At 50.4% G+C, this 22,885-nt stretch overlaps 3 protein-coding genes across 3 annotated transcripts in view; 1 reads left to right on the forward strand and 2 right to left on the reverse strand.

The window, feature by feature from the left end:
- The window catches only part of milt (trafficking kinesin-binding protein milt), a 32,539-nt gene extending 24,238 nt beyond the window's left edge, over window positions 1-8,301 (forward strand). The window contains exons 4-13 of the mRNA XM_029111349.1: window positions 1,973-2,118; window positions 2,233-2,445; window positions 2,587-2,787; window positions 2,875-3,006; window positions 3,280-3,386; window positions 3,529-3,702; window positions 6,469-6,689; window positions 6,805-7,347; window positions 7,468-7,855; window positions 7,986-8,301. Of these exons, the coding sequence (XP_028967182.1) occupies window positions 1,999-2,118; window positions 2,233-2,445; window positions 2,587-2,787; window positions 2,875-3,006; window positions 3,280-3,386; window positions 3,529-3,702; window positions 6,469-6,689; window positions 6,805-7,347; window positions 7,468-7,855; window positions 7,986-8,301 (2,415 nt within the window). The 5' untranslated portion in view covers window positions 1,973-1,998. The remainder of the gene's footprint in view (window positions 1-1,972; window positions 2,119-2,232; window positions 2,446-2,586; window positions 2,788-2,874; window positions 3,007-3,279; window positions 3,387-3,528; window positions 3,703-6,468; window positions 6,690-6,804; window positions 7,348-7,467; window positions 7,856-7,985) is intronic.
- Window positions 8,302-9,803: 1,502 nt separating this feature from the next.
- LOC100903888 (uncharacterized) lies at window positions 9,804-11,252 on the reverse strand. The gene is made up of 3 exons (XM_003742898.2): window positions 10,913-11,252; window positions 10,376-10,807; window positions 9,804-10,286 (listed from the first exon to the last, which is right to left on the reverse strand). The coding sequence occupies exons 1-3, from the start codon at window positions 11,231-11,233 to the stop codon at window positions 10,044-10,046; spliced, it is 996 nt and encodes a 331-aa protein (XP_003742946.1). The 5' UTR covers window positions 11,234-11,252; the 3' UTR covers window positions 9,804-10,043.
- Window positions 11,253-11,626: 374 nt separating this feature from the next.
- Window positions 11,627-22,115, reverse strand: LOC100907028 (CD109 antigen). Its single transcript, XM_029111350.1, has 26 exons — window positions 21,952-22,115; window positions 19,374-19,554; window positions 18,646-18,814; window positions 18,208-18,278; window positions 17,728-18,108; window positions 17,396-17,626; window positions 17,099-17,293; window positions 16,869-16,982; window positions 16,735-16,797; window positions 16,434-16,634; window positions 16,043-16,333; window positions 15,809-15,927; window positions 15,526-15,693; window positions 15,302-15,419; window positions 14,998-15,228; window positions 14,615-14,915; window positions 14,266-14,527; window positions 13,936-14,122; window positions 13,735-13,833; window positions 13,479-13,659; window positions 13,143-13,375; window positions 12,881-13,042; window positions 12,587-12,783; window positions 12,221-12,370; window positions 11,970-12,103; window positions 11,627-11,823 (listed from the first exon to the last, which is right to left on the reverse strand). Exons 1-26 carry the CDS (start codon window positions 22,113-22,115, stop codon window positions 11,627-11,629), a joined length of 4,800 nt encoding a protein of 1,599 aa, XP_028967183.1.
- Window positions 22,116-22,885: the final 770 nt, after the last annotated feature.

Below are 22,885 nucleotides of genomic sequence, written 5' to 3' on the forward strand. Positions count from 1 at the left end.
GATCGCTGCCAATGGGGAACGAAATCACTGGAACCTCGTCCGAAAGAAGACCCACTCAGACTCACTGATAGATGCAGCCGACGGCATCGTTATACTCCTTCACAATCATCGCTCATTCAGTGGCGATTGCGAGGATTAACCTTTCGACGACGGCTCACATTGTCTGTAGAATTGCAAACAACGTTTTCTGCGGGTCGGGAGATGTGATTCTCCGTCAGATGCGCCGTTGACCCGTGGTGTTGATGCCAGCAGATGTTGGGTACGGTTCGAACGCGAGGCTTCTGGCCCCATCAACGTATTCTGACGACCGGTGTTGACGGTGTCGACGTCTCGCCCGGGATCCTTGTTACGGATTTCATGGGACAAAGTATCTTCTCCGCAGCTGAACTCAGTGCGGAGCCGACGGCTCTGATTCAGAAAGCGAATATCAGGTGTTGTTCGCGGATACCGCGCACCGTGGACAGATGCGTCGACTCCTAAGGGAGAGTACAACGCGAGAACTTCAGCCTCCGCTGTCTGCTCAGGCTGCGCGGCTGCGAGTCGTCGCTCGTAGCCCTCAATTGGTTCCTAGGAGCGGTCCATTCTCGGTGCCCTCAGGAAGGAGGCGATCCCCGACTTCATAGAATCTATGCGCGAACGGTCCCTCTCGGAACTGAATCCCGCGCCATCGCCTCCAGATCGGTCTGTTACGAGTTAAGAGTATTTCTCACTCTCCCCTCGCTCAAGCGCATGCTCTCCCTCCCAGGTCTGTGACAGGGACGACGTTTCAGTCGAGACGATGAAGATGACTAAGCATTGAACACAACGGCCTGAACATGACGACGAAGAAAGGGGAGGAGAGAGGCTTCTACCTACTGCCGACGAAAGATCTCCCCGCCTAACCTGGTGTTTACAAACACGGCTACGAGGCAGCGGCAGAAACGAAAAACCACTCAGCGAATCGGTGGTCTGGCTGTCTGCCTGCTAGGCAGCAAGCGCACGAACGGCCATCATTAACAGCAGTGGCAGCAGCTGGGAAGACGCGCGCAAACTGAGGATCTCCGATTTCGATTCCGTCCAGTCAATACCACAGACACACTCCGAAACCGTGACACGAAACTCTAGGTGTCTCTAACAGTAGCCAGCGACGTTTCCTCGGTGTCTAGTGCGAACAACGGCGGCGAAGTGTCCCCATGACTTGTGATTTCTCAGCTTATCCGTTGAGGTGGTCGCATGGCGTAGCAACTGCTGCTGCTGATTCCTGTGGCTGTCATCGACTCACATCGTTTCTCGAAGATTTCGGGAGGCGCTCATCGGAAGCTTCTTCTTCAAGGGAAATGTGATGAGCCGACTGAGTACTCACGCGCTCCGTAGGAAATGTGAAGCCGAGTCTCGGGCAGGGCTCTGGATTGGCAAGCGGAACGACACCAACGTTCGATTCGACGTTCGCAATTTAAACCATTGATCCGTTTCACGATAGACAGCGGCGTTGCAGAAGATGTCATAGCGATTTTAAGTTATATATCTGCTCGGAAAAACTGAGGCGGTACGCTAGACGTTACTGCGGAGTGAACTGTTTCATAGAACCGTCGCAGACGACGGTTAAGAAACAAGCCCGGTCACAACGGAAAAAAAATCATTAGCCTCCTCTTGGGAGTGAACCTCGTAGTCATTTTATGAGTGTGCCGTTGAAGAGTCGTCCTTAAGCACTGAGAGCCATGGAAGATTTTTACGTTAATGACGAAGTATACGACGGAAGCCCGATACCCTTCAAGCGAGTGATGAGTCCTGCTCGATTGATGCTTGTCGAAACCCCAGTCACCGACATCGAAAAGCGATATTTCTTCGAAAACCGTAGGTCCCGCTAGGCTTATCCCTAGTCCACGGTGTCTGATATCATGGCAGCCGAACTTTGTAAACTTGTCCGACAAGGTGGAAACGCTTCTGCTGGGGGCTCGAATCCATGATAATCAGTTGTGTACTTTGATTCCAGTTCTATGTGCCGACCGGTTGACGCAGATGACCCGGACGTATGATGATACAGACGCGCTCACCCGGCTGCTCGAGGAGAAGGAAAGGGACCTCGAACTCGCCGCGCACATCGGGAAAAGTCTCCTCGAAGAGAAGAGGGCGCTGCAGGTTAGCCGAATTGACTCCCTCTCATGTTCAAAAAACAGAACCATTTTTCATGGGGAATTCCGGCGAGGAAGTGTTGTTGGAGTTTGATGCTCATCTACCGATCCGTTCCCGCAGGAGAGGATAGAGGCACTCGAACAAGATTTTCAAGCATCTCAGGAGACTGTCACCCAACTTCGACATGATCTTACCAAGAAGAACAGTTTGCTCTCCATTTACATGGAGGGCGAAGAAGAGGGTTTGCTCGGAGAAGAAGCTCCGGCCAGCTTGGATCTTCTTCATAAGAAGATCAACGAGCTGGAAAATGAAAACGAAAGGCTAAAAATCGAGGTAAATTCATTTGAACGAGTCTTCAGTACATTATGTTCGGCATTCCTCTCGGCTCATGAGGAACGACCAGAACGGCAACGGGAACCCACCTGTGATCGATGGAATCCTTCTTCCTCGGTAATCACCATTATTTATTTCCAGTCGCAATCGTGGACCGAAGACTTGGCCGTAGAAGAAGAACGCGAAACGGAGCTCATCAATGAGTGTGTTCGAGAGCTCAACGAGAAGAATAGAACAGCCGCAAAGCTCCAAGAGGAGTTGGCCAAAAAGACTGAGAGTCTTCTGAAGCACCAAGACGAGATCACTCAGCTGCTGAGTCAACAAGTGGATTTACAGAAGAAGGTATTATTTTTGATTCGATATGGCCCTTCCTCACGGTGTCTATCTGAGTTCGTGTGGAATGCTGATGAGAATAACTCTTGTTTTCAGCTGCGAGAGTATTCGATCGAGAATGAAACGCTACGAGTCAACTTAGATGTGATGGGCGAGACGCAACAAGAGCTCACGATCGAGATCAGTGAAGCCAGGGACAAGTACAACACGTTGTTATGTGCCTTCCAGGTAAACGACAGCGACCTCTGCGTCCTCATTCTGCTCCGTGCGAACGCGTGCTGAATCGAAAAATAACGAAACTATTGTCTACAAAGTCTCTATTTCTTTCCTGGCGCAGGAACTTCAAGAAGCGCTGCGACAGCGGAGGCAACGCTCGAGCACAGGCAGCGTATGCAGCATCGGGGTCGGGGAGGGCCTGCGCAGACAGGGACCGCAGCCTCGACTCAAAATCAGAATTCGCAGTCTAGCCATTCGTCGATTCAGACGAAGAATTCCTCACAGGGTGCCTATGGCGCTTATACCAAATACATCAATCCGGATTCCTTGGCAGCTGAACTTTCCATGTCGCTGAGGACCGATAACTCTGAGGGATACCACTCGGACGACAGGTTGGTGTTACCTCACTTGATGGCATCGCTTTTCAGTCATAGGCTCCCTGGTTCGAGAATCTCACTCATGCGCTTCTTTTTTCGTTGATTTCGCGCAAATCATTCATTTTGTTCACCCTTGTTTCCGACCGGTACGATTTAGAGCTCAAACCGCGTCAGCCTCGAATCCGTCCCCTCGTCCGCCGTCTCGACGACCTCTCGGCTCTTCGGGGGCCAATGGTCGGAGACCTGCGTCGGGCGAGTTTGACGGAACTTCGGATGAGGGCGAAAGCTCATTCCCTGAGAGTTACCACACCGACGATGATTCCCAGTATTCGTAAGTTTGGTTTATGTTTGCTTCTAGTTAAAGCTAAGTTACTTTCCTTTGGTTGCTCCGTGTAGTTCCCCGCACGAACCGCGGCCCCACGATGATTATGGAAACAATCTGAGAAGGGTAGCTGTTTTTCTGCTTTGAAAATAGTAGAAATTGGAGAGGATCCTCGTTTTCGTAGAAAACTATCCTCAAATCACCAATTCGAACTTTCGTTTTCCGATAGAGACTCCAGACAGGGCAAGATCCGTTATTCCGTGTAAGTGGGAGTCCGACTTTCACTTCGGTTCTGCGTGAACGAAGCTCACTCTGAGTGAGACCGGGAGAATTCGATCTAACTCTGTCACCCCACCCGCGATCCCACGTATCAATTCTTCGAATATTAGAGAGCAAATCACTTCCATCCCTGGAATGAAGTCCGCTGTCGAATCCCCGACTCTCCTTATGCCGCTGCAAATGAACTTTCCCTCTGCAATCCGCTCTTTGCACCGCGCTTCTTTCGCACACGCATCCCGACGCCTCCCGTCCACAGAAACTCCCCTCTCTATCTATCTGTACATGCATCTTCCTGACTCGGCCCTGCTCTAGCCGTACGAGTACCATCTGCGAGACTGGGCTTTGTGGACTGGCCCGCGATTCCGCTCTGCACCCGGACGAAATTTTATTTATATTATCATTTCGGGACATCTCCTTTGAGCGGAGACAGCCGAATCTTCCACTCGAAAACTGCGTATTTTCAGGGTATCTTGGATGTTTTGCATCTTGTGGGGCTATCATCTACCCTCTATTGACTCCGGTTCGTTCCCGAGTTTTTTTTCATCGAGAAAATTTCCAATTCATTGTTCGTATCTCTCCTTCCTTGGCTGTGGTCTGTCTTGTCCATTTCGACTATTGATCAGGATCTTCGGTCTGTGTTCAGTCTGCTTTTGTGTTTTGTGGTCGAGTTTCCGATTGCCGTGTTCGTGTTCACGGAGAATTGAGATCTGTCAGTTCGTGGGCCCTAATTAGTAATCGCTAGGCTCGTTGTATGTTGTTGAGTTGTGCTTTTTCTGTTATTACAGGTTATTTGGGATATTAATTTTGATATGCCTTCCACTGGCGCTGCAGTTGTTCGTTAATATCATCACGTCTCTGCCCCTGCGACGGCTTGTCGAAATTCTATTTAACTAGCGAGAGCGAGAAACAAAGGGGCGAGAGGCGAGACAGTCCGACCAGTTGGAATTTTGGAAACACGATGAGCGGTCGACTCCCATGCAAAGCTTCGCGACCGATCACCAAAGTCCGCTCAACAGCAACGACCCATACACCTTCCCAACCCGTCAACCACCTACCAACCAAGTAGACCACTGCCTTCCTGCCTGAGTGCTTAGATTCGGTTTTTGTGAAAAACACTGCGTTTGTTCATAGCACGATGTTTGCTCATCCGGATAGAGTCGTGGCTCCACACAATTAGTCCACAGTGAGCCTTCCCTGTCATCATGTCACAAGCAGGAGCATTCTTTCGAGCTTGATGATCCATGGCTTTGGCACCGGAGTCGCGATGAAGAGATCCGGATGCGCGAATACCGAGGCGATGAGCTCTGACGCCACGAAGTCGCTTCCCTGAGCAACGGAGGCTCTCCTCTTTGGTTTTCTCGGGGCGAAAGGTCTGATTCCGATTGCTGAAGCCACTATAAACATTCCCATCGCAATCTCGCCTCTGCTCAACGCACATCGATGCGAGATGATCCGATTATGTAGATCAGATAGCGCCATCGGTGAATGGGAGAGCTTTCTACCTGTCTCGCTCAGTCAGACAATGTCTTTACGGAATACCTCCCTGAAGTCCTGATTATCTGCGCCGGAGGTCAGAGCAGAGATGATACTTTGATCTATGAGTCTCTCGGCCAAACTTTCAAATAGCTGTCGGAGGCGATTCGTCTCTTCCTAGACGCGTCTGTTCACAGACCCCGGAGCTTGGCGCTAGTCGTTTCACCATCGAGTTCTCGATGGAATCGGTTCATCTTTTAAAGAGAGAGGAGCTCGAGTTTGAACCGTGAAGTGAGTCTCCTTGTAAATTTTATCGAGTCGAATGTGTTTCTTTGGTCTATGACCGAAATACACGTATTCCATGCCTGTGGCGAACCTTGCAGGTGCGCTCAGCCAAAAGTGAGATGATCTCTTGAACCAACATGTGAACATTTCCGCCATATCATTGTTTCTGATCGAAACTCATTTAATAAAATGTGTTGATCTATTATTTTACGTCCATGTTTTCAACCCTGCATGCCGCATAACGGGGTTCCCCTGAATGCTGTACTTCCGACAGGCTGCATGATATTTCACCATTGCTCAGCTCACGCCTAACCCGATCGACTCCGGCTCCTGACAATCTGTTTAATTCCACTTGCTCGATCACTGCTTCTCGTTTCGCCTCTGCTTCTGTAAACTAGAAAACTAGACGGCAGACGAGGGAATCGAGTCGACCCATGCTCGCATCTGGTGGGGAGCCTTGCTCGGCAATAATAATGGGGCTTCGCGATCTCGAGGATCGGGCGTTCTGGAAACACCCTCGCAGGGGCGGAGCCGGTCGATATCGAGCCCGCGGTCTGCCTTTCACACTGAATCGGGCTCGATACCAATCCACTCGCGCGCGAGGTTCTCGTTTCCACTTGGAAACTGACGGGGCTTTCACTGTGGACATTCTTGATTTCTGATCTGATCTTTCGAGGGATCTGTCTGACCCGAGCTTCCTGTGTTTGTGGTAACACTTTGCTCCTTATGACTTTCTAGGTCGTTGAGTAGCATAGGTCTGAATCCCGTTTGTGGCAAGCACCCTCTGGGACTGGATCTGAACTCTCCAATGAGAGGAACGATGTCGCACTCGAGGAGTTTCTACGAACTGGACGAAGATTCCACGTCCAGATGCCGAACGCCAGACTCCATCTTGAGTGGGTTCAACGGCTTCAGCAGCGGGTCTACCACTTCGAGTATGCGTAGATACCGAATGCCAGGTGAGTGAGTCGGTCGAGGACAATGTCGAGGTAATCAACTCGGATGAACCAATAGTTTGTCGGGGCTTCTGAATAGGTTACGAGAATAGACGAATATATTATATCTCGTTTTCAGATAAACTCGACCTCATCAAGCGCCTCGAAGGCTCCAGGACGCTCCACAGATGGAGACGGCTGGCAACTCCGACTCCTCTAGGTCTGATAGGACTCGCAGAGGAGACTGAAGGCATCAAGACCCGGGCGGTGCCCAAATCTCTACCGAGTCTTCCGAAGGATAATTCGCCTAAACCACCGTCCTCGCTGGACATAACATCTTTCCTTGAAGAGATCGACAGAGCTGAAGAATCGCCTCAAAATTTCCCGGGCAAGAGTTTCGTTGATAGCTCGTGCATTTACACTTATTCGAACTCAAACGTCTTGCACCCAGACTCGACGCATACAACTCCGAGTCTGGGCTTGACGAAAATGGCGATCAGCGCCGGTAGGAATCGATCACCCGTGCAAACGACTCCTAGTGTGATAAATCGATCGAGTTTACTCGCCACAACAACGTGCAGCGTGAACAGAGGACTCGCTCGAATCCTAAACGAGCGAGGAATACATGCGATGCTGCCTTCGGTTCTTCGTGAGAGAAGCGAAGATGACGAGGAAAAAACCGGTACGAGTCACCGTGGCTTCCCGTGTCATAGACTGACGCTTTATTTTAGATCCCTTCCTGAAATTTCCCACCCCACGGAATCCCGGAACGGTGATCTTAAACATTCCCCTTTCTCCACAGCAACGTCCACTCCTGCCCCTTCTCCTGATCAAACTCCTCCGGGAACTCCTCCCGAAGAAGACGTCCCTGACAACGACGAACTCGACGCGCTGATGCCTAACCTCGTTCGTGAGAACCGGGCCAAAGGCGTCGTGCTGAGGGCGTACCGCGTCGACGGAAAGTCTTCGCCGTTGGAGTCGGCTGCCGTTCGTAGAGAATCGCTCAGGAGAAGCAAGCGAGGGAGTCAGGAACTCGACGCGCAAGGACTGGTATCGAAACTGTCTCGCTTAGTGCAATGGCCCTTCCAGGGTTTCGTCTCCGACGGAAACGGAAACAGCGACCGCACAACTGATTCCGGCGTGAGGCTGACGACGACAGTAACCACAACTTCCACATTGACTGGTGAGCAGTTCGATGGCTTCATAATGCGCAATTATTTCTCATTCACGAAATTATTCGGATTCATTCCATCAATCATAGATCCTCTGAGCCGAGCGTCGGAAGCCCCAGTTTCGAATAACGCATCGATGCAATTCCAGACACCATCACTTCGGTCATTCCGATCGTCGACAGCAGTTCTATGTCAGGTACTATGACAAGCACGCGTGTCACAAATTCGTGTTTGTCGTCGCCGTCGTTACCGTCGGTAACCGCGATCTGCTCGACGACTCCGATCGGCTCCGCGGCTGGTCAGCCCACCACGTGGTCACCGTTACCAATGCCTGGTTTCGGGACCGGCAACGCTCCTACGTTAACGCCGGCGATGCGAATGCCCCTTGCTCGAACTCCGAACCCTCTACTGCAGATAAACGCAGGAAGACGACGCCCGATAGGCACCGTAAGCTCGATGCGTAACATGAGGAAGGGGGCTCTCATGTGAAGAAAACGGGAATACTACAGCATTGTGTCTCGCGCAAGGGGCGGAGTCGGACGATGTTAGATATAGCCCAAACGTAGCGCGTAGGGAGAAGGCTTCCGTCATTCGTTCGAGTCGCGGAAGCCTCCTCCGTTTTCAACACTCGACACGCCGTGTCGTTCGTCGTGGAACTTCCATCGAGGATCTGTCCTCGAAAACAGGGAGGGGACCGGAGAACTCCTTCCAGAAGTATTAAGCATAATTTAAGCAATGACAAGATGAGGGGGGCACGGTCTGTTCTGTTGAAATGGGGGAATTCTCCGCTTGATTTGTGCAATCCGATGTCGGTCTGTTCTTGTTGACCTTGAGCAATGTTGGACGGGTAGTAAGTTTCGAGATGGTAATTTAATTTCCTAGATAGTCGAGCAAGTTTTCTTGCTTCGACGACGAATACCAAACACCTAAGCAGTATATTCTGACTGCGTGAGGGGAAGGAAGTATTTTTTCGGCAAGAGACCACTGAAGATACGGAAAAGTAGATCAGCGGCGAAACTTATCTTTTATGTTCCTTCCTGACGGAGACCGGCGATCTCGTCTTGTTTAGATGGGTTCTGTCCGGATGCAATTAAGATCAAAATATTCTCTACGTATTCCTTCAATGTTGAACGCAGCTGAGAGATCAGCTGGGTTATGAGACTGTGTTCCAGAGATGGTCAACAGAAATCGTCGATTTTCTTCGGGTCCATCTCTGCTTGGTTTCGCTAGATGACTTCAACTATTACCAGAGATAATACGTTGGAATTGATGTTAGAAATATTTTCGGTGGTTCATCATGTATATAGCGGAATAATCTCAAGGAAACCACTGGTGATTATGAGAGAATAATTACCTGCTTGTGTTTGGCGGAGGACTTGGCTACCAAGTTGCATTTTGTATATAAGCCAAATACAACAGAAAATCGTTGTCAAATAAAGCCCGAGGCGAGGAACAAACTGTTGAAAGAGCCCGTCAGGACGTTGAGAGACTCCGAGCTGTCCAGCAAGTCGTCGCACGCAGAACCTTCAGAATGAATCGCTTAACGCTCCCCATGAATCGCACACAGATCCAACTCATCCCGAGCAATTCGTTCGAAATTCGAAAGAGAATCCAGATCAGTCTAGGGAACCCGCCTCAGATTGTCTCTTCCCCGCCACTGAGATGAAATCACGACGATAGAACTACCTATAACGTTTGACAGCTCGTCGTTCAAGAATCATGAGGCTGATGACGGTGCCAAATTCATTCTGAAAGAACGTTCGCGACAGGCGAGTCCGACTTCGCTACATGGGAAGGAGGAAAGCTGTTTCTCTTCTCTCTGGAAAGCTCTAATAAATGCCATAAAAAATATCCTGCTTTCTTCTTCGGATGCGTCCGAGAATCCCTGAGACCGAGAATGAACACTGCTTATACCGATCAGATTCAGGGGCGTACACTTGTTGAAATTAAGAATTCGCAAGACTCAGGGTCAGCCTGGCAGGCTCCCGGAATCACCCGTGGATTTCCGGGTGGCTCTCCCGGGGATATTGATGACACACCTGGTCTTGCTCCTTTCCTTTTTCCTTGGTTTATTGATGAGGCTGCGAGTGGGCTGTTGACGCCCTCACGACTGATGCGCAGTTATCGAAACCACCGGAGACAAAACTCGTGACCTCGATATCCGATTCAGGAGACACAGAGACCTTCTCAGAAAACACTCGATACTTCAATTGAGTCTCTTAACTAGCACTTCGTACACGTCATGGTCTCGGATCGATTTGAAAGCGGTAATCAGCGATTCGCCTTGTTTCACGCCAGATGCGATGACTAAGCCGTTTTCCGAGTCGTGAACTGCACGTGCTACGAGGAATTCTCTGTCTATCACCACGGCGTTTTGAGGAGCGCAGGATCCTTTGCTCGATTGGACCCAAGCCAGACCATTTTCCATGGTGGAGCCGACACACAATATCTGGAAAGAGACTCCATGAAATTCCAATTTCCGGAAATTATCTCCGCGGATGGGCGAAAATGGGTTCTCTGTTGCTCTCTATATCTCACTTGAACGAACTCGTAGTTCCTCTCAGCGATTTGTCCATTGTGAGCGAAGTAGATGCCACTATTTGCAAATCTACTCGGGCCGATCGTCGTGCCGAAGTACGAGGTGCCATTGTAGAAAACGCGAACGATCGCTGCAAACTGTCCAGTGATCCGACCCGAGCTCGTCTCGAACGAGCGTTCGCCCACCTTGAGAATATCTCTAGGCATGGTTTCACCGTATTCCCAGCGTCGCCACCTCAGAGAGTCGTGGAGATCCTCGTCTCCATCTAGCGGCGGACATCCGGGGGAAGCATGAATTCCGAGCGGTGTGCCGTCAGCAAGCGATAGCTGAGTGGTTGTATCGGACTCTGGAATTGTCTCTTCTGGAGAGACGGAGCTCTCGACGATCTCGGCCCCCGAGGCGGGTTGCGGGGTAATAGTGTCTGGTGAAGCCTGCAATTCGGGCTCCGGGTCAAGCATGATATCTCTCTCAGTCAGTTCAGCGAAGTTGTCGAGGTGCAGAAATATACCGACGGCTGTTTGAATCGATTTCCTAACCTCGGAAGTGGAGTAGCATTTCGCCAGATGAGGCCATTCACATCGGAGTTTCGCAGCCGAAAAATGAAGACCCAGCGGGCAGTTGTACGCGAAGGGCGTCCATTCGGAGCAAATGATAAAGCGACTGCAATTGCTTGGGTGTGGATACCAGCCGATGCTGTCGGGGCACTTGAACTCTGAGACCTGTGGAACAAGGGTCGCTATCGAAGATGCGGTAGTCGCGTCCCCAGCAATGTCTGGCGTCGCGTTCCCGAACCCCGTCCCTTTCTGGGCTGCAGCACACGCTCCGAGAAGGAAGACGCCCGCGAGAGGAGCACGCATTCTGGCAAGAAAATCCGAAGATCCTGGATTGGATTCGATACTGCTCCTTATATCCAAACGAGTCTCTTGTGTATGGAGGAAGTCGTTCGTCAGGGATCGTAAATCCGTTTTGGAAATCTCTCTCCGGCTTACATTGTCTATGCATACTTTGCCAAACTGAGGAGACAGCCCCAACCGGATTCCGGTGATGTCTACTCCTGGAAAAAATCAGCTTAATCTCGCCAGGCTACCAATATGGAATGCAAGCCCAGTATCAAAAGAGGGACATGTTTATTCTTCAAGATAGGAATGCGCTGCCCGCGGCACGTCGTAGTCCACCGAAAATTGGGACTTTCGGAGAAATAGGCTCTGAAGTAGATGATTCGATAATCTCTCCGGCAAGTATTTCGGGTTTCAGTCTGTACGAAGAATCATAGTTTCTTGGAACATGATGAAAAGTAGGCTGGCCACGGTCACGTATAGTGGAATCACGACATTCGTAGGACAGCCGCTGAAGAAGGGACAATACGGACACTGATAGGAACCGCAAACATCACAGATGTTCTGAACCCATATATCCATGGTCTCAAAAATCTTTTCTTTATAGTTTTCTGAAATGCGGGAGTTTAGACATTTTAGAAGAAACGTTCGACATCCTGGAATATTCTCGATATACCTAATCAAATAAGATTCATCGAGCCGATATTTGGATCAGGCACTACTTTCTCATGTGCCCAGTACATATCAGATTTCTCACCGGGTGCGTTGTATTCATAAACTTTGGCTTTCAGATATCTCGTCGCGTTAGCAACAGGGAACCATCGCTCCATACGGAATTTGAAACACGTCCAGTCATATGCTGGGATTGTGTCGAACATGAACACAGCGGATCTAGAATAGAGGTCGTTTGCTCTCTTAGGGAAATCGTAATATTCGATCACATTCGATCACCGCAACCTAAGCCTGTTGTTGCTAAGTCATATGTCATATCATTGAAGCTCTTCGAACCTAGGCGCTATGAAAGCTCTTTTGAGTCGTGGTTGATCCCCGTATTTGACGTATCGATCAATTATGGGTCGATGATGGAAGTATCCAGTGGGAACTATAACTTCAACTACAGCAGCCCCGCTGAAATTCGACACTCGGGTCAAGATCCACCTGTACGAAGAAAATCCGGAGTTATTCCGATAGTCCGGGATCCAGCCCCGCCGACTACAAGAGCTCGTCCATCTCCAATGATACTTGAGTTATCGTTCCAATCATTCCAGTTCATTGTGTACAGTAGCGTGCCCACTAAGGGCCAAGAGGGCCGTGGCGCCTCCGAAAATTGTCGGCACCGATTGGGCTCGCCCCTGGTCGGTTTTCGTCACTCACTTGGCACACGTCCTGACTTCAATGTGCGATTTGTTGCGCCCCCAGAACAATGTTTCAACTCTCAGATCGAAAGCATCCTGTGCGGGGGGAACCAATAGATAATCACGATCTACGTTGTAGGTGACGTCCATCTGCACGATCGCTAAGCCGGCCCCTTCGGCATGAATCTCAGCTTGACCGTAAACCGGGGGCTTGACCTGCCAGTGAAAGGATACGTTGTGAGCTGTTGAATAATTTGCTTACATCAATGTACGCCACTTCCGGGGGAAAGTGTTCCGAAACTGAATTTCTGACCTGGACAAACTTGCGCTGGGCAAGATTCTCTTTGTTGACGATGAGCTCGAGAACTTTGCCGGGATTCGCGCTCGCTTGAACCTTAACTTTGAGATCGGTGATGTCCCTCACATGTGTCCGGAACGAATATTTGGTCAACGCCTCCATAGCGAGTAGAGTATCCTGCCAATCGGATGGAACCTTAAGTTAGGAGCCGACCGGTGGGACGAGATTCATATCAGAGCTGTGGAGCTGAAATCGCATGTACATTCTCTCCACGAACCTGAGTGCCGACAAAGCCGAAATCCGTGTATCTCATCCAGTTGAGCCATCTGACAACCTGACTCTCGTCCTCGTTCGAACCGAATTCCATCATTAACATGAGCGCGTACGACGTTGTTTCTACACCGAGAGCATCGTCTTCGGCTGGCATGTTCGCATAGTAGAAGGGTCTTTGGGCTTCGTAAACGACTGTTGCGGGACCAATGTCCACTGACGACCAATAGACCATGCCCTCTGGAAGCAATGATGCAACATTCTGTCTCCCAGTACGGTATCGGGCTTTGAGCGAATCTCTTCGCGAAGTCTCCAACCCCTAGAGGACTAAGAACATGCCAACCTGTTTCACGACGTAGTGTTTGCAGCAGCATCCATCCCGTCTCAGCCTGGATGGAGCCCGCTAGCTTCAAGGCGTAGGTGGAGATAGCCAAATGATACGAAGATGTCCTCAACCGTGGCAACTGCTCTTCGAGGTAGCCGACGGCAGCTTTTTGAGCGATCACTAGCTCTCCCAGCAGCGACTGGGAAGATCGAATAATTGCTCAAATGGAGTTCTTGATCTTTGAATCGAATATGGACAGTGGATTGAGACTCACCCCGGTCAAAACGTCAGCGACTTTCGAGAGCGTAATCAAAACGTGAGCTGTCAGGGTCACATTGTGAAAATTGCGTAGCTGCCGTTGATCATCCAACATCTACAGAACCGCGGCAGGAGTGAGTGAATGAAATTGTAAGTGTTTACGCCAACCCCCCCCCTCCTTCAAATCCTCATAAGGATCCGTCCGGCCGAAACTCACGAAGGCTCGATGTCGGCGATTATGCAGGGCACCATTGTCCTCGTAGAAGAATCCTGCATGAGGATCCTGGTGTCGCAGTAGGAATCGAACCGAGTTTTCAACCAGAGCGGTATCGATGTACAACAATCTGAACTCCCAGTCAGGGAATATGGCTTGACGATAAATTTTGGCAGCGAGAGCGGTTAGCCTGTCGTGTTGGAAGGGTTCAATGTCGATTAGGTAAGGCGAGTGACTTTATGCTGGAAGTTCCAGGATTTCGAGAACGAGGGGGTTCCACGGGATCATTCGTTTCCTGAAGACTCCAGACCGAAGGAACTAAGAATGAATTACCAGACGCTTGGTCGGTCCTTGAACATGGTGAAGGCGCCATCTCGGATGTACCCTGTCTGATCGACTAGAACCTGGTTCAAGTGCTCGAAGAGCTTCCTCGACGTGTCAGTTTCCATCTGGTTGGTGAGCCTCAAATAGTGGAGTACAGCCAGATGATAGCCGAAATCGAATAAAGCGTGTTCTCCCGACTGAACTCCCGTTGCGAAACCGAATTCCCCCAAGGCGACAGGTATGTCAGCTGAACTGGCTCCCACGACGTCACCTGTGAATGAAGACGGTCATCTCTCTGATAGCGAGGGTCTGTTCGGGGGCTGCCGTTCAAGGATCTCCCATTGAGTGGGTGACTTACCGATGACCGAGATTCGAGCGCTCGGAGAATCGAAAGTGTACCTCCTGTGCGATTCGTCAAACGGAATGATCGGCGTGTCCGTAATGTTAAAGTCGAAGTATTTGAGATTTTTGCTGATCGCTCGCATGTCGAACATCATGGCGAGATGCATTTGCAGGGGAACCCCCTCAGGTAGGAAATTTATTGTGATCTCCGCTTCTTCGTTTGCCACTTGAGTTCTCCCGGTGAGTTTGAATGTAACTTCGCCGACCCGACTTGCCACGACGGGCACATGAATGATAATATGCTGCCACGCTTTGATCTATCGGAATCGATTTAGGAATCATAAATCATGTCTGATCATCATCATCATATGCTGAACAAAGGGACCGAACACGACTCACAAAAACGACATGCTGATGATTTCCGCGGCTCGTTCTGGGCTTGTATGCGTTGACAACGCCGAAAGACTCCACGTGTACGAATCGATAGTCGTCGGAATCGTGGAGAATGAGTTCGGCTTGAATTTCGAAATGCTGATAGTTGAAGAGGAATACGCGAAGCCCGATTTGCTCACCGAGAACCGCCTCACCGGGCGCCTCGGTGGTCATGAAGAATGGCCGAGTGCTGTCGTGCTGAATCGTGGAAGCTGAGTCACATACTGGGCTAGGTTTTCACGAAACATCAGATGAGATCGTCGGAACTCACCAGCACGGGAGCTTCAAGCACTTGGAAGCCGAATTGCTTACTGACGGCGATAGCGTTCACGTGGTAGAGAGTCGCCGCTTTCGGGACTTGAGTCTTTGTGAAAATTTGTCGTAGATTCCTGGAACGCGAATGTGGGAATTCGAACCCGATGTGGCCCGAGGATCAGCTTTTTGCATTGTGAATACGACCGGAAGAGAGAGCGGAGCTCGACTCAAAGTACTTACCCCATGAATATATCATGATAACCAAACATGCTGCCTGTGGCATCGAAGAAGTTATTGAACCGATTCCTGCGGTAGACGTGGAAGATGAAGGAATCTTCATCATCGGCGAGTATGTCTTCGCAACCGGACTCGTCAGAGCCATCCTCGCACTGCCGATATCCGTCGCATCTGCACACGGAGAGCAATGCAACTTCAGCCTCATATGGTTCGGAAAATGGGAAATTCGCTAATGCGATGACATTGTGAAGTTGGTCCCGATGGCGTCTTTCGGGACGCTGCTCACCTCTCGATCGGCAAGTAGCAATGCAGTCCGGTCTTGCAAGCCAGTTTCCCCGTCGTATTGCACGACGTATCGAGCACTTGGGCCACGTAGAGATTAGTGAAAATGACCAAGCCTGCGGACTGAACGGATGCTCTCAATGTTCATTCGTCTCCGGAAGCGATCATGTGTATCCGCCTCAAATACCCGGAATATCACAGGGAAAAAGTAAAGAACAGGATATCTACGAGAACTCACTGTGAAAGTAGAGTTGGAATCTACAGCGGAGTTCGGCGTTGCATAGAAGAATAGCTCGTCTGATCCGCCGTCAGGGTCCCTGGCTACACCGCCGACGAGAGAAGTGCCATTGGTCTCCATTCGATGAAGGGCTCGGACCACGCCCGTGGGAGTTATATCGTTCCGACCTTGATTCGCGATCAAGTCCGTGTCCAAGCTGGTAGAGCACACGATCGCTTCGGTGGTATAGTTTGCCACAACTTCAACCAAGTCTCCCCGCCTATCCTGTTGTTTGTTTATCCATATACGGAACTGCAAAAAAGAGCGATTAGATCGAACTCCATGAAGAATACATCCGAAATTTACTTCGACGGCAAAGCAGCGAAAAATCGATTGTTAAGGAATCGCTCACACTGCCTCTGTTGATGCCTCGTACGGGAATGCTTATCGAGTCCGAAATGAGTTCGTCCTTCGATTCATCCACGAAATAAACTACGACTCGTAATGAGGGCGACATCTCGGGGCTCAAGGGCAGAGCGAACGTAGTCGCGGTATGGTCCAGACCCAGAACGGTTTTCTTGCCGTGTTGGAGCACTGTTCCCTTCGATATTGTCTGGAAAAAATTCGGTTCGAGGGATGATTGTATCATACAAGTTCTCCTCTCTATGTGAAAGTGGAAATGCATTCCTCGACGGGCTCCTTGAATCACCTACCAAGTAATAGAAGTATTCCAGATTGAAGTTTGACCGGACATGAAGTATGGCGTATTCGCCGGCCTAGAAGAGAATCTGCTTAGGAGATCGCCCAAATCATCACGAGACCTATGTCGCAGTCCGACTTCTCGTACCACGCCATCCGTCGTGCTGGTTGATATTTGAAGCTGACGATTGTCAGGCCGGTGAAAGGCGACCATGATCTCTTCCGCAGATGCCGTCCTCGAATCATCGAGTGTGAAGACTGCCTGTTGAGGAGAGCATCGTCAACGTTCGACATAGAATCAGCCAAGTTGTCCGGAACTCCTCTGAGACTCCGAGAGTCGAGGATGCTTTTACTCAAAGGGGGGGGGGGGCTACTCACTCGTATGATCACTCGATCGGTCTTCTCCGGGACCATGTCACGTATCTTCGCCACTCCATTCGAATCCAGAATGTGATCGCGGTATCTCATCTCGCGGCGACCGTAATCCCCGGTAGCCGAGAGCGTGACAGACACGTTGGCGTCCCTCAAGCGATCCTCGGGCAGCTTCACGTGATTGTTGTAGCTAACTTGAACCTGGCGAGAATTCTCACGGTGAGCATCTCGCCGAAAAAACGGAACATTCGACTTCGACCAAATGGTTATCGGGACGGCTGATTTTCGGAATTTCAGACGTACGTAGAAGACGAACTCCATGCCGGGCTTGAATGTCAGGGGTTTATCACCCAGTATGTACACCGATATGGAATCGTTGACGATTCTAGCTTTGGAGAAGCCGTCGACGATCACGTCGATGTAACGTTCACCGACGCTCGCATGAACTTCGACTTCGCAGTCCGATAGACGGTAGGGCAGAGCAAGGGATTCTAAGGTTCTCATCGAGTACCTGAAATGATGGGCTCCCCGGAACTGCAGGGCGAAGACATTCGCTGAATGAGCCGCGTTTTCGAGGTGAAACCGTTACGATATCGTTCGTTCTGGGCGGAACTCGAGCTTCTGTAGCAACTCACATCGTGTACGTAGTCCTCGATGAACTTATCGAGCAAGGCTATAGGTTTCCTGGATTTGGTAGAAGCGCTGAAGGGTTTGAGTATCACTCGTACGGTGAGATTGCCGTACGTAGGCGCTACGGCGGTGAAATTCGCTGATATATCCCCCTCGAAATATTCATCGGACGTCAATGCGTAGGGCGGCATCGATACATAGACATCGAATCGCTCGGTGTACCATCTCTCTAACAGAATTCGTTTCTCTTCGACCTGATTCAGGACCTGTGCTCGTATCGTCCACCAGCCGGCTTCGTATTCCTCGGGCAACGTGAACGATATGCTCACGACACCCAGGTACGGATATCGCGATGTCCAGCGTTTCATAATGATGCCTCGCGAATCCTGCGGAACGGGAGATTTATGGAATACCAACACTCTCCGGACGAATATCGGAGCCATTCTCATTCTATGCGGCTTTATCATCATATATATAACACCGACCAGAAGATAGACGTCGATTGGATCCTCGTAGGGTTTCAGTTCTGTGGTCAGGAGGACTATGCGGGCGCCAACTGTGAGGAAGCCAACAAGTTACATAAAGCGCCTCGTCCTCAATGGTTTCGAACACGAAGCCGATCATAGCGGGCGGCAAACACTCAGAAAGACAGACGGACACTCGCACACACGAGGATCATCTACACAAATTGCACAGTCGGGTGAAGTTTGATCGAAGCATTCCGTGAGAGGATTTCAGGGTCTCTAGGGCGGGGGGCCCTCCCCGTGATATTAATACAAGTAGATCATTTGTGGGCACATCACGCGGTCGGAATAGACGCTCTCTCGCGGAAATTCTCGTAGAAACCTCTCAAAGAATGACTCTAGATTCCTCGAAGACATTCATTTGGCGCAGTTGCATTGATGTTCGACCGGAATACATACTTTTCTGTTCGATGTTGTAGACCAGTTGCGAAGTCTGGATCAGGATTGTAAGAAATTGAGGTCTGAAATATATTTCTCTTTCCTCCCAGAAAGCGGTGCCTCCTAGAGCACCGCCGGTGTTTCCTTGAGCACGGAAGATGTACCGCCCGGATTTCGAACTTTCTGGTACCTGAGGGGACAGGGGGAGTCGCATCAAACCACTGTCCATCTCTGAACGCAAAATTATAAGTGAGGAAATCAGAGTGAACGCTTTCTGAATCAACAGCTCGTAGGATCAAGTCTCGTGATGACTATCTGCGACCGGATAGACTTCCCGCTTCTAAGGTGAAGACGAGTAGCTGCTGTTCCAACAAGTGACACGGGCCGAGTCTTGGCGGCGCGCTGCTCGAGCATTCGCGTCGCGACCGGTCACCCACGGAACGCTAGCCCTGGCACGCACGAGCTCGACAGGCGAAGGGCTTCTATTCACACAGAAGCGATGAAGGATAGTGTTCGCGACTCGATCTGAACCTAATGAGTCGCACGCACGCTTCCGCTAGGAACTCTGCCCAATATCCGTTCCGAACACCTTACCGTCTGAGTTATCGGCGTCTACTGTATGTGTAGGTAGGCTCCGCCCACTCCATCAGACCAGAGATGAGAATAATCAATTCGACGAGTGATGTGACATTTGGTGAGAATGGTCCCGATAATGTGAATCGATAAACTTCTTCAGCAAATATGCTCACCTGAAGAAGCATAACAGTACTCATGCCGGCGTCGAGCTCCTCGAGGGCAGCCGCCACCTCGGCCCCATCGCATGACAGCGACGAGCGGATAACGAGAGCATACGGCGACTTTATCAGATGCACATGCACACGGAAGATTTGTCCTGGTCTCACGGTGTTTGAAGCGAGCACCAAAAATTTCCTGAGGGAAATCGCGAGCGTATTGTATGATAATGATCATCATTGTCTATCTCTGGAAATCGGCACGTATTGTAGAGTACAATCTCAAGTTGCAGTGCGTGACTCGTCATGCTTTGATCTTCCTTCGGTGCGAGTTCGAGCTACTTGTGAACAAAAAAGACCACCCTCGATTATATGCATTACGATCCGATGAATGTTGTGATCCGACCGGCCGCCTTTCAGTCGTGTCAGAAATCTCACCGGAGCAAGCGTGCCCGAATGTTTAAATGATGGAGTAACGTAGCTCGTTGAGTGAAGAGCTCACGTCAATTTCATTCAGGAAGCTCGGGGAAACGAGCCCCGATCTAAATTGTAGCCAGCGGTCGTTGGCGGCGTGTGTGTGTGTGAGGGCGAAGTTTTGCCTCGTTGAATCCGCACTCGACTGGTGGTGGACCGAAGCCTTTTTTCCGTAACCACAGAAGAACCGCCGGAACCGGGGCAGCCGCAACAACTTGAATGCCCATTCGATGATAAGCAGCTGTCACCGAAAAATCTTTGGTCTTTGTCAAACACGGGAGGACCAGAAAATCGAGCGCGGCGCGAGTCACAGCGGCTCGATGTTCACGAACAATATATTTAATTATTACTCGTCACCGCGGGAATCAGATCGTCCGGCTGCAAATTTTCCGACGCGACGGGAGAGATTAGGCGACTGGAGAATGTAGCCGTTCGGTCCATCGCCATCATCGCCTAATTGAGCCGTGATTTACATGCATCGATTCGGGTGGGAAGCAGACAAGCATTCGATGTTGAGCGGAATTTCGGACTTATTCTATCATTCGCACGTTTGCCAGATTTATCGTGTTGGCTTATTCGCCGCTCGACGAGGGTATTCGAACAATTAAATTGTTCCTCCTTCTGCTGATGTCTTCCGTATCTGAGTGATTGTGTCGTGTTTCCGGCGTTCTCGAGTGGATTTCTCCGATGATCAGAGTACGTACACGCTTATTCTCATACGGGCGGCTGTTTTCTCTTCTCGTCGAACAATATCGAAAAACATTCCTCCGCTCCCGGGATCCCCGACTCGACCAAGACGGTCTCCTTTCTCCTTGAGAAAAATCTCCGCGGAATCGAGACAAAAGAATTAGATGAACGCCTGTCTCCCTGCGTTCAGTGACTACCGTGCGAGATGTCGTGCGTGACTTCGCTTAAGCAGCCCGCGGCATGATGAGATTAGCAGTGATCGGTTTCAGAATTAATTTTACCCGTCAGCAACTTGTGTCTCCCCTCCCCCTCGATCGGTCTTGTAACATTCAATTCGTGGGTGACTCCGACGATTCACCTCGTGAGAAGGGCGATAACAATTCGATATTAGTTCGTCTAAACATTGTTCTCATGGCTGGGTTGAAAAGGAGAGAAAAAGTCGAAAACTCTTTTCTCACGGTGCGAGTCGACGTGCAAACCATCTGATCCTCTCTTCGAATGGATCGAGCGAAAATCAACCATATCAACGACAGCGTTTTCCATGAAAGGCTTCAAGAAATTCGCGAAACTCAAATCGCGCCGTTCGTGAACTCTGGTGGAATCGACGGATGCAAATGCTTCGGAAACTCTATGAGACCGCGTTGACGGCGCTGGCGATCGGTCGATTCGACGGCCGCACTTAATGAAACGGACCACGCTACGAGGCTGGGATCGAAACAATCGTGCTCGAGTCAGGCTTAGTTTACCTAAAGGCAACTGAACAGACAGATCGGACAAGAGCGCGAGTCGCCCTCATTCGAGCTTCTCCTAATTTTGGGAGAGATTTTCGCGTTATCGGCTCGCTATGGTAATCCGGATTTGGTTTCTGAGAGCTTCCCCGTTGAGGACTGACGACTTGACTCCCCGACGACGACGATGGGTGCTTATGACTCTGGTAATCTGAATGTCATCCATAGACGAATTCCGGGCGACAGCGAAACAAGTCGTTGGCCCGGATTGATTTCCATCTGAGGCGTTGAGCGGGACACGCGTCGTATTGCGGGCCGCAAACTAGGGTTTTCTATCCGAAGCAACAAAATTTTCTCATAAGCGTTTCAATGACGTCTCAAGCTCCCTCACTGTGAATCCGGGCGTAGCAAAGCGCGATGGAAATCTCCCAGGCGGATCAATCTTTTTCTCTACAGCATCTTGCGGGAGGCTTCGGTGTCGATTTTCTGAGCGTCGCTGACATGTTCCTGTTCACGAAACACTCGTCCACCGACAGACGCTCAATGCACTTTTGAAATCATTGCCATTCAACCAATAATCAGGGAAGAGGCGCATGCAGTCCGTCGGGTTTCAATGAGTACCTAGTATATTCCGACAATTAGGATCTTCCCGATTGGATCACAAGTTCCGTCCTGAACACCTCCCTCGGCATCGCCGACACGCTTACACTTGGTCGTTGCTAGGTCCTGTGACGTTCCCGGATTCATCGAGGGAGTTGAACGAGTATCTGTTGTCCCGCTCTCGCTGCCACAACGTCATGGGATCTTCTTGGCTCGAACATGGTACGGAAAACAAGCTCAGGCTGATCAAGAAGGCCTGAACTCGAAACATTATGAAGACATTATCTGTAAAATTTGCTACGGTTACGGCGAGAACAAGCGTCAGTTCCTCGATAAGGCATGATAGCGTTTCCGAAAAGCGGCACGAAGCCGAATCCGCTCGACACAAGCTACACGTAGGGGAGCAGGGTTCCATGAGCTCCTCTGGAGTATCCGCTTCTCCGGAGGAGAATGACGCCTTCGACGCATCGGAGGCGTTGAGTGGTGATCACCTAGTATAGCCTTCCTCTCCATTTGCATATGAAATGGATTGAGGCCCGGAGCGCCGCACTATCGGGAACGCTCGCCAGGATGTGGAAGGTTTCATTTGAATGAAATGTCCATCAAGGGACAGTTCAGTGTACCGGAGATTTTTTCTCTGACCACAGCTTGCATCCGCCCTCGTGGAGCATGCTCTCGAACACAACGGGCTTCTTGCTGTAAAAACAATCGGAAGCCCCAATTTGATTGTATCAGGCTTCTCTTGGCGTCTTGGATGACCGACACGATTATATGCCGTATCTGAGGTGTCGCAAGATATTCGGGGGAGTAAGTATCCGCAAGAATGAGTCGAGCAGGGTGGGAAAATCCAGAAGAAAAGACAAGTCCCCAGGCCTGGAGGGGATACTGCTGGCCTGCACGGATTCCGGCGGGAGGGGGGGATTCGGTGTTGAGAATTCGGACCTTCCGCTATGTGATCGGATCGGAATACGACACCATACGGACATGAGGTCGTATCGGCTTGTTGGGTCAGATGTAGCTGGGGAAGCGAGTGCGTTTTTC

Source organism: Galendromus occidentalis, unplaced genomic scaffold (assembly GCF_000255335.2).
Source record: "Galendromus occidentalis unplaced genomic scaffold, Mocc_1.1 scf7180000077435, whole genome shotgun sequence".
NCBI classification, from domain to species: Eukaryota; Metazoa; Arthropoda; class Arachnida; order Mesostigmata; family Phytoseiidae; genus Galendromus; species Galendromus occidentalis.

What these genes read in the sequence shown, in the direction of transcription:
- LOC100903888 (XM_003742898.2), bottom strand. Translation starts at nt 11,233, where the DNA reads ATGCGTGCTCCTCTCGCGGGCGTCTTCCTTCTCGGAGCGTGTGCTGCA. An exon ending in AATGCTACTCCACTTCCGAG is followed by an intron (nt 10,808 to 10,912) that starts GTTAGGAAATCG and finishes CCCGAATTGCAG; the next exon opens with GCTTCACCAGACACTATTAC. An exon ending in GGAACTACGAGTTCGTTCAA is followed by an intron (nt 10,287 to 10,375) that starts GTGAGATATAGA and finishes GTCTCTTTCCAG; the next exon opens with ATATTGTGTGTCGGCTCCAC.
- LOC100907028 (XM_029111350.1), bottom strand. Translation starts at nt 22,115, where the DNA reads ATGTTTCGAGTTCAGGCCTTCTTGATCAGCCTGAGCTTGTTTTCCGTA. An exon ending in GCATGGAGTTCGTCTTCTAC is followed by an intron (nt 17,294 to 17,395) that starts GTACGTCTGAAA and finishes AATTCTCGCCAG; the next exon opens with GTTCAAGTTAGCTACAACAA. An exon ending in ATCGCCGACATCGAGCCTTC is followed by an intron (nt 13,834 to 13,935) that starts GTGAGTTTCGGC and finishes GCGGTTCTGTAG; the next exon opens with ATGTTGGATGATCAACGGCA.